This window comes from Maniola jurtina, chromosome 7 (genome assembly GCF_905333055.1).
Source record: "Maniola jurtina chromosome 7, ilManJurt1.1, whole genome shotgun sequence".
In the NCBI taxonomy this organism is placed as follows: Eukaryota; Metazoa; Arthropoda; class Insecta; order Lepidoptera; family Nymphalidae; genus Maniola; species Maniola jurtina.
This window is the reverse complement of record NC_060035.1, coordinates 791,158-801,188: the sequence shown is the minus strand read 5'-3', so window position 1 is coordinate 801,188 and position 10,031 is coordinate 791,158. Positions and strand designations below refer to the sequence as shown.

Below are 10,031 nucleotides of genomic sequence, written 5' to 3'. Positions count from 1 at the left end.
TTCTACATTTTCTGTTAACCGTTTACTACATTTTTTAATAGTTGCGAGTTTGAACGGAGTCCCTTAAAAGACAAAGGAGCTGCAAAAATCACGTCGGCCGCCATCTTGTTTTTCTAAAATGTCATAATTTTTCCCCAGAGGGTTTCCGAATCCGAACACATCTCCCCTACATCACTATATCATTTTCCGTCTCTTTCTAGGAGAACAATTATGTCAATGAGTCAGTGAGTGGTAATCGAGCTATATATAGTATAATAACTAGTTTTTGCTCGGTGCGCGAGCTGCTAAAGCAGCTCACGTGACGTGGTAAGGTTAACTTTATTATATAAAACCAAATTTATTTATTAAGATACATAATTCACCCCGAAAAACCCCATAAAATGACAAGCATTTCTGTTTTTTGTAGAAAATGTAAGTCTGCCATCTTGGATTTGAAAATAAATGTCATTATCAAAATCAGCACCCTGAAAAACCCTGAAAACGATATCCATATTATTTTTTTGTAAATTAGGATAATAATTTAGTAGGGTGCGTGGGTGCGCGGACCACTAAAGTGGTCCGCGAGCATGCAGAGTTTGTTTCACCGAGTAGACCGTCGGACCCTGATCATCTTTTGCCAAGAAACCACTCTTCCATCTTTTATAGCCTCCGAGATAGACACCGACGAAATTTGTACGGCGGCCATCTTGTTTTTCCAAAATTTTCCACTTTTTCTATTAATCGTTTACTATATTCTTTAAAGATTGCGAGTTTCAACGAAATCGGTTGGAAAACAAAAGAGTTGCAAAAATCATATAGGCCGCCATCTTGTTTTTCTGAAATATCATAATTTTTCCCTACTCATATCGCGCATCCGAACATATCTCCCATACATCAATGTATCGTTTTCTGTCTCTTTCTAGGAGAATGAGACATTCAATATTCGCCATACATTTTCTATGGGGAAAAAAAATCCGCCATTTTGAATTTTTTTTCTATTCATCGAGTAGACCTTCGGACCCTGATCATCTCTTGCCAAGAAACCACACTTCCATCTTTTATACCCTCCGAGCTGGACACCGGCGAAATTTGTATGGCGGCCATCTTTTCTTCACCATTTTGAATTTTTTTTCAGCTTTTTGGCAATTGGATGACGTCACAAATGACATTTGCTCGAGCACCCCCCACCTATCTTCAATACCTTAAGCGGGCCCTCCACCCGTCTCCGAAACCCTCAATCATCAGCTCTCTCCATAATTTTGGCTTACTAAGTTTTTGTTTTCTATACGACACCATCAGTGAAAAAAAAATTTTTCATACAAAATTTTACAGGAGTTTCTTAGTTGAAAATCTCGAAAATCTCCCCAAAAGTGGCAACACCGGTTGCATATCTCCATACTGCCAGCCGAGATACACAATCGATTCATACATATTGACTTTCCAAAATGTTGCCAACTGCCTCAAAAACGTGGTCAAAATTTCGAAAATTTAAAAAAAATACAAAATGGCCGCCAACTCGTTTTGCAGAAATAAATTACATCGTTGTACAACTTTTCCAATAACTACAGGATATACCGCTCCCGATGACGTTTCAATCTCTCCTCTCGCTCGCACCCACGCGAAACGATCGCCCCTAAAAAAAGACCACGTCGAAAATCATTTTTTCTTTGATAAATTCCAGTGTTGCCAGTCTCCGGCGATAAAAATACCCAAATGTCATTTGTATGATCAAAACACATAATCGCTCATACTCGGATTTTGCGAGAAGTCCGTATTTCGATTTTTTACAATTTCCCGAAAATCTTGAAATTTCCCCAAAAAATGGGGTAATTTTTTTCCTCCAATCTATACCCCCAATCTATACGTACAATCGCTTCATAGAAACCGAATCGCTCCGATGTTGCCAACTTTGAGATATTTAACTTTTAAAATTGCGTTTTTTCGTACCTCGAACAAAACGGCCTCCATAACAGCCGCCATCTTGAATTTTTAAAAACCACTCCCATTCTGTCAAAATACAGGATAATCGTGGGCGAAACCAGAAAAAATAATTATCCTCGATTACCCCGTCTCGGATCTGTGGCGCCGCGGTTCGGGGTCGAAAAATCAAAATTTTGAAAACGCTACGGTTCGGCCGCCATCTTGTTTTTTCAATTTTTTCGACATTTCTCATTAATCGTTTACTACTTTCTTCAAAGTTTGCAAAATTCAACAAAATCGATTGGAAAACAACGGAGCTGCAAAAATCACCTCGGCCGCCATCTTGTTTTTCTGAAATGTCATAATTTTTCCCCAGAGGGTTCCCGAAACCAAACACAACTCCCCCACATCATTATATCATTTTCCGTCTCCTTCTAGGAGAACAATTATGTCAATGAGTCAGTGGTAATTGAGCTATATATAGTATAACTAGTGTTTTGCTCGGTGCGCGAGCTGCTAAAGCAGCTCGCGTGACGTGGTAATGTTTAGCTTTATTGTATTAAACCGAATCGAGTTATTAAGATGCAAAATTCACCGCGAAAACACCATAAAACGACACCCATATCGATTTTTTTCTTAAAAAAGGCATGTCCGCCATCTTGGATTTCAAAATAAATGTCTTTATCAAAATCAGCACCCTGGAAAACTCTGAAAACGACATCCATATCATTTTTTGTAAAAACGGGGTAGTTGAGGGTAATAAAGTAGGGTGCGTGGGTGCGCGGACCACTAAAGTGGTCCGCGAGCATGCAGAGTTTGTTCCACCGAGTAGACCTTCGGACCCTGATCATCTTTTGCCAAGAAACCACTCTTCCATCTTTTATAGCCTCCGAGATAGACACCGACGAAATTTGTACGGCGGCCATCTTGTTTTTCCAAAATTTTTCTATTAATCGTTTACTACATTCTTCAAAGATTGCGAGTTTCAACGAAATCGGTTGGAAAACAAAAGAGTTGCAAAAATCATATAGGCCGCCATCTTGTTTTTCTGAAATGTCATAATTTTTCCCTACTCATATCGCGCATCCGAACATATCTCCCATACATCAATGTATCGTTTTCTGTCTCTTTCTAGGAGAATGAGGCATTCAATATTCGCCATACAAAATGTATGGAAAAAAAAATTCCGCCATTTTGGATTTTTTTTCTATTCATCGAGTAGACCTTCGGACCCTGATCATCTCTTGCCAAGAAACCACACTTCCATCTTTTATACCCTCCGAGCTGGACACCGGCGAAATTTGTATGGCGGCCATCTTTTCTTCGCCATTTTGAATTTTTTTTCAGCTTTTTGGCAATTGGATGATGTCATGAATGACATTTGCTCGAGCACCCCCCACCTATCTTCAATACCTTAAGCGGGCCCTTCACCCGTCTCCGATATCCTCAATCATCAGCTCTCTCCATAATTTTGGCTTACTAAGTTTTTGTTTTCTATCTGACACCATCAGTGAAAAAAAAAAATTTCATACAAAATTTTACAGGAGTTTTCTAGTTGAAAATCTCGAAAATCTCCCCAAAAGTGGCAACACCGGTTGCATATCTCCATACTGCAAGCCGAGATACACAATCGATTCATACATTCTGACTTTCCAAAATGTTGCCAACTGCCTCAAAAACGTGATCAAAATTTCGAAAAATTCAAAAAAATACAAAATGGCCGCCAACTCGTTTCACAGAAAGATTTTACACGGTTTCATAATTTTCCTAATAACTACAGGATATACCGCTCCGGATGACGTTTCAATCTTTCCTCTCGCTCGCACCCACGCGAAAGGGGATACCGTGAAAAAGACCGTGTCGAAAATCACTTTTACTTTGATAAATTCCAGTGTTGCCAGTCTCCGATGACAAAAATACCCAAATGTTATTTGTACGAGCAAAACACGTAATCACTCATACTGGGATTTTGCTAAAAGTGCGTATTTCAATTTTTTACAATTTCCCGAAAATCCTGAAATTTCCCTAAAAATGGGGTAATTTTTTCCCACCGATCTATACCTCGAGTCTATACGTACAACCGCTTCATAGAAGCCGAATCGCTCCGATGTTGCCAACTTTGAGATATTTAACTTTTAAAATGGCGTTTTTTCATACCTCTAACATAACGGCCGCCATGACAGCCGCCATCTTGAATTTTTTAAAACCACTCCCGTTCTGTCAAAATACAGGATAATCGCGGGTGAAACACGAAAAAATAGTTATCCTCGACTACCCCCTCTTGGATCTGTGGCGCCGCGGTTCGGGGTCGAAAATTCAAAATTTTCAAAACGCTACGGTTCGGCCGCCATCTTGTTTTTCCAATTTTTTTCACATTTTCTATTAACCGTTTACTACTTTCTTTAAAGATTGTAAAATTCGATGAAATCGGTTGGAAAACAACGGAGCTGCAAAAATCACGTCGGCCGCCATCTTGTTTTTCCGAAATGTCATAATTTTTCCCCAGTCGACTCCCCCACCCGAACACAACTCCTCTACATCATTATATCATTTTCCATCTCTTTCTAGGAGAACAATTATGTCAATGAGTCAGTGAGTCAGTCAGTGGTAATTGAGCTATATATAGTATAATAAATAATCATATTTGTGTTTCGAGTAACAGTAAAGCAACAGTAAAGCTGCAATACAAGAATAGTGAAATAGTGTATTTATTAGCAATAAAGGTGTAAATCAAAAGTGCAGTGATGTTTGAAATGTGTGCCCTATAGAATAACAACAGTGAGTAACAAATGCATTAAACATTATGGTGCCGAAACCCGGGAATAAACTGTAAGTAATAGAACTTAAGTTAATATCAGTGAAAAAAGACTTAGTGCAAATCGTGTTGAAAAAAGACTTAGTGAAAATCGTGTTGAAAAAAGACTTAGTAAAAATCGTGTTAAAAAAGACTTAGAAAAATTACGTCTGTGAAATAACTTAGAAAAATTACGTCTGTGAAATAACTTAGAAAAATTACGTCTGTGAAATAACTTAGAAAATTTCGTCTGTGAAAAAACTTAGAAAAATTTCGTATGTGAAAAAACTTAAACTAAATTTCGCTTCAAAAGGACTTAGAAAAAAATTGGTTGTGTAAAGACATAGAAAAATTTCGATTTAAATTAACTTTGAACATTTACTTGTGAATAAACTTAGAGAACATTTAATCATTTGTGGACTTAGTCTCTGAACATAATAGTGACTTCGTTTTTAGAACTTAAATGAACTTTGAAGCAACTAACTGGACAATTTTAGTAATGTTTGCACTATCAAGTTTTAAGTATTTTGGACATTTTAAATTATTTCTGTGATACAACTGGACTTTAGTTTGTTGAACTTTAGTATTGTGTTAATTTAGTGCTTCAAAAAATTACAAATAAAAATGAATCCGCTAATACTTGTTCAAGAAGATCGTTTTGAAAACTTAGTGAAGGCTGATAAAAATTACAAAAAGACACCTAAAGAGAGACTAACTAAGGGTTACAGTGAATCTAGATTAGAATCCTTAGAAACATTGTGGAGCGAATTTAAGTTGGATCATCGACAAATAGTGGCGCAGGCTACTAAAGATACAAGAAAAGATTTAGCATATTTTACAGAAGATTTATATGAGCAATTTGAAGAACTTTACACTACCTACAAATCAATGTTGAAAAATAAACTCGAGCAATTTAAGCCTACAAAACACACTGAAACTGTTTCAATATCTAACTCTGGATCATGTTCAGCGCGTGATGAAGTACATTTACCTTTGATCAAACTACCCTCATTTAGTGGAAAATATAATGAATGGCAATCTTTTCATGATTTATTTGATAGTTTAATTCACAACAACAGCAAGTTAAAGAGTGTTCAAAAACTTCATTACTTGAAGAGTTGCTTAAGTGGAGAACCTGAAGTTTTATTGCGCGACTTAACTATCACTGATGCAAACTATGAGGAGGCGTGGTTGCTATTAAGAAGGCGATACGACAACAAGAGATTCAATTGCAACGCTGTTCTTAAATCATTATTTTCCATGAAACAAACGAGTCATGAGTCGGCTAGTGCACTTAAACTTATTCTTGATACAACATTGAGCTGTCTGAAACAATTGAAGAACTTGGGTATTGAAGTCACATCTTGGGATTCAATTTTAATATACTTAGTGGTTTCTAAATTAGATGTTGAATCTCATAAGCAGTGGGAAATCCAAATGAGCCATTCAGCACCTGACGAAATGCCCACGTGGAATCAACTTGCTGAGTTTTTAGAAGCTAGATTCAGAGCGCTAGAAATGATTGATACCAATAAAACCAAGAATCCAGTTCAGAGCAATCAAGCATCAAAAACCAAATCATATCATACCACACTTGACAATCAGAATAAGAAAGAGCCAGTTTGCGCACTATGCGAAGAAAATCATCACCTTTACGCTTGTAAGAAATTTGGTGTGCAACAACCAAAGGAAAGACAAGACTTCGTACAAGCCAAGGGACTTTGTTTTAACTGCTTGGCTCCATTTCATTCAGTGAAAAATTGTAGGCTGGCAAAATCTTGTCAAAAATGCGGGCGAAAACACCACACATTATTGCACTTCAACAAAGAAGCCAGAGACCAAGAAGGCTTTCTGAGTACTACTGAGAACTTACACCTTGACACTAACAATTCTGAGAAACATGCGCAATCATCAACTTCGTTGGGAACTGAGACGAGAATCATATCTAACTTTGCGAAAGAGAAACTACAACCTAACGAAGTCCTATTGGCCACCGCGCTTGTTAAAACTAGAGCAAAGAACGGCTGTGAGCACCACATTAGAGCTCTTTTAGATCAGGGCTCACAGGCGTCATTCATCACGGAAGCTACAATTCAACTGCTTGGACTTAAGCGCTCACCAGTCAATGCGTGGGTGTCAGGTCTAGGGCCTGGTGGAACGAGAGTTAAGTACATGGTTTCTCTCCATGTCGAATCACGCCAGAACCCAGAAAAATCAATCCAAGTAGATGCATATGTGCTGAGATCATTTTCGTGGGTACTTCCGTCGAGTAATCTTACATCACCTGATTGTCTAGAATTTGGAGATTTAGTTCTAGCTGATCCAGGCTACGCAACTTCAAGTAAAATTGATCTTTTGCTTGGAGCTGAAGTGTACAGTAAGATATTAACTGAGGGCATGATCAAACATCCAAAAGGTAACTTAGTTGCACAAAACACCATTTTTGGATGGACAATATCCGGAGAAGTGTCGAATGACACAAATTCACACAGTAAAAGAGTAGTTAACATGCACCTCAAAATAAGAGTAGAAAACAAACGTAAACAATTTCCGAAGATTGAGACAGAGCTTATAGATAGTTACCACAAGAATCTAGCTAGAGAAGAAATTAAATCACAAAACTTACCAACGAATATGAGTGCTAACGATGGGCGGTACGTTGTACTGCCGTTAGAGAAAGAAACACCTGATTGTGAAGAAAAACAGTTCAAGGCTTTAAAGAGATCTCATTCTATAGAAATTAAACTAAAGAAAAATTCTAATTACTATGAAGAAGATCCGAAAATTCAGGAAGAAGATATCACTTTAAATTCAAATATAGAACTCATAGAAAATAATAAAGAGACAAAAGATTCTGCAGCAGATATTGTCCATCAACACGCTGAAATAAGGGAAGACAAAATGTACGATCAAGTGAAAGTACATGAAAAAGATACAAAATATCAGCGTTTACTCTGGAAACATAATTCTTTTCAGCCAGTTCAGCATTACAAATTAGTAACTTCAAAATTTGTAACAGTTTGTGAACCTTATCTAGATAAAAAGTATTCGGAACAAATAACTAAAGACGAAGAACATAATTTTGCAATCGCTGTAGAAAAGGGTTTGGAAATTAAATTTAACGTTGACAACCTTGTGGCTACTCATGGATCTAGAGAAGAAGCTGTAAAAGGAGTTATTTACATAGAAATGAGTAAGCTATTAAGAGTATTAGAAAATCACTTCCAAAAGTTACATGCAGTAAATTTAGAATGGGATGATACAATAATAACGAAAGAGCAAGTTAGAATGAAGAATTTTAAGATTCAGAGAAAAATTCAACTGATAGATAGTTTTAGCCGAGAACTGCATGCTTCAAATGATACATCTAAATCAGCTCATACCACTGGAGATCAAATTCACATGAGACCGATTACCGCCAACATAAAGGTTACATCAATACAAAAGAAAGTAACTACTGTAAGATTAAAACTTTGTGATAGATTTCTAATTGCAAAATTAATATACGAGTTGGTCCGAATTTTAAACATATTGAAAGGTTATGATCTTCACGCTTGGAGTGACTCGGCTGTGATATTAACATGGCTGAAAAGTTTGCCAAATTATTACACGAATTTCATAAACAGCCGAGTCTCTGAAATCATCGACACAATTGAATACAAACAACGGACGAAAGTTCGTATAATTTATCCTAACAAACCAGACTTCTCCACACACAGAGCAGAGAAAACATCCAAGAATTTAGCTGAAGCTGAAACGAGAAAAGAAACAGAGAACGAATTACTATCAACTAAAATCTTAATACTACCAAGAGAGTTATTTACACTTACTAAAAAGAAAAAAGAAAAGAGAAATAAACTAAAAGTTCCTATAACTATACATAAAATGAAGATTTCGCTACCAAATCACTTGAAAGATTCGGAAGAAATAGAAGTTTACGAAGGCTTGAATAAGATCCTAAAACGAGAATATGTACGAAAGAAAAGTACGATCTACCCTCTTCACTCTTTCATAAATGAAAAAACACTTGTGAGAACTACTAAATCAATAACATTCCTAAAGGTACGCTACGACAAGAGACATCTTATCAAGTTGATAGTAGAGGATACTCATGAGAAAACATTGCATAACAAACCTCAAATGATACTGGATCTGTCACATGAGAAATATTGGTTTATAGAACACAAAGATTCATCAGAGAAGCTGAAGAAAAGAATATTATCACTAGCATACAATGATTTAAAATTTGTTTTACAAAATAAAATAAAAAATGTGCAATTGTTTAAAAATTCAGAGTTTAATCAAATCAGAATTGTGCCATCTTATCTAAATTACTTCAAAATGTTATGTATATTGAAGTTGTCATGATGGGCGGCTCCCACTCTATCTAAAACATTTCTAGTATCAAAGTGATATGTATCCTTATAGTTGTCATGATGGGCGGCAGCCTCATCAATAACATTGTTAGTTGAGTTGTATTTTATCATAACATTTCGCGAGATTAATCTAAATCTGTGTTCAATCTCTTTGTTTTTGATTGTTAGCTTTAATTAGTTGTAATTTTCAACACATTGTTTGTTAACAAGTTAAATTTTAGTTAGTCATTTAGTTTGTGCTTTGTTTGCAACGTCACAATGTACTGAGTTGTCAAATCAATTTACTTTATTTAATTGTTCAGTTCACTTATACCTGGTTGTATTTTACTTTGCAGACAATGTTAAACTTAATTGATTTTATGTCGTTTCTCAATCTAAATACGTCATTCATTGTGTACTTACTAACTAACAATATCACTTTGTTTTTAGTATCAATTTCAGTGTCATTATAGTGCTAAGTGAACTTAGATAATATGATAGATTTCACTTGTCTTAAGTGTTAAATCACCTTAGTTGAGTAGACAACTTAACATTTAAATTGTCAATACATTCGCTTTGAGTCGTAAATTTCACTTAAATGTTAATTGATTATTTAAAGGACAAGTCCTTGATGGGCGGTATGTCTAAATTAATTAAAGGTTTTTTGAGAACTTTTCCTATCAGCCGATAGATGGCGTTAGTTGAATATTACTTCACGCTAAAATGTAAGCCCATAGGAGCCATATATTGAGATAATCATATTTGTGTTTCGAGTAACAGTAAAGCAACAGTAAAGCAGCAATACAAGAATAGTGAAATAGTGTATTTATTAGCAATAAAGGTGTAAATCAAAAGTGCAGTGATGTTTGAAATGTGTGCCCTATAGAATAACAACAGTGAGTAACAAATGCATTAAACACACTGAAAGTAAACTTAGATAATGATTAACCGGATACGTCAGGACTCTCTCTTACTCTTTACTC

At 36.0% G+C, this 10,031-nt stretch overlaps 1 protein-coding gene across 1 annotated transcript; it reads left to right on the top strand.

Annotated features, from left to right (window-relative positions):
• The first annotated feature begins 5,317 nt into the window (after nucleotides 1-5,317).
• Nucleotides 5,318-8,931, top strand: LOC123866699. The gene is made up of 2 exons (XM_045908376.1): nucleotides 5,318-7,596; nucleotides 8,874-8,931. The coding sequence occupies exons 1-2, from the start codon at nucleotides 5,318-5,320 to the stop codon at nucleotides 8,929-8,931; spliced, it is 2,337 nt and encodes a 778-aa protein (XP_045764332.1).
• Nucleotides 8,932-10,031: the final 1,100 nt, after the last annotated feature.

What these genes read in the sequence shown, in the direction of transcription:
- LOC123866699 (XM_045908376.1), top strand. Translation starts at nt 5,318, where the DNA reads ATGAATCCGCTAATACTTGTTCAAGAAGATCGTTTTGAAAACTTAGTG. An exon ending in GAAATAAGGGAAGACAAAAT is followed by an intron (nt 7,597 to 8,873) that starts GTACGATCAAGT and finishes ATTGGTTTATAG; the next exon opens with AACACAAAGATTCATCAGAG.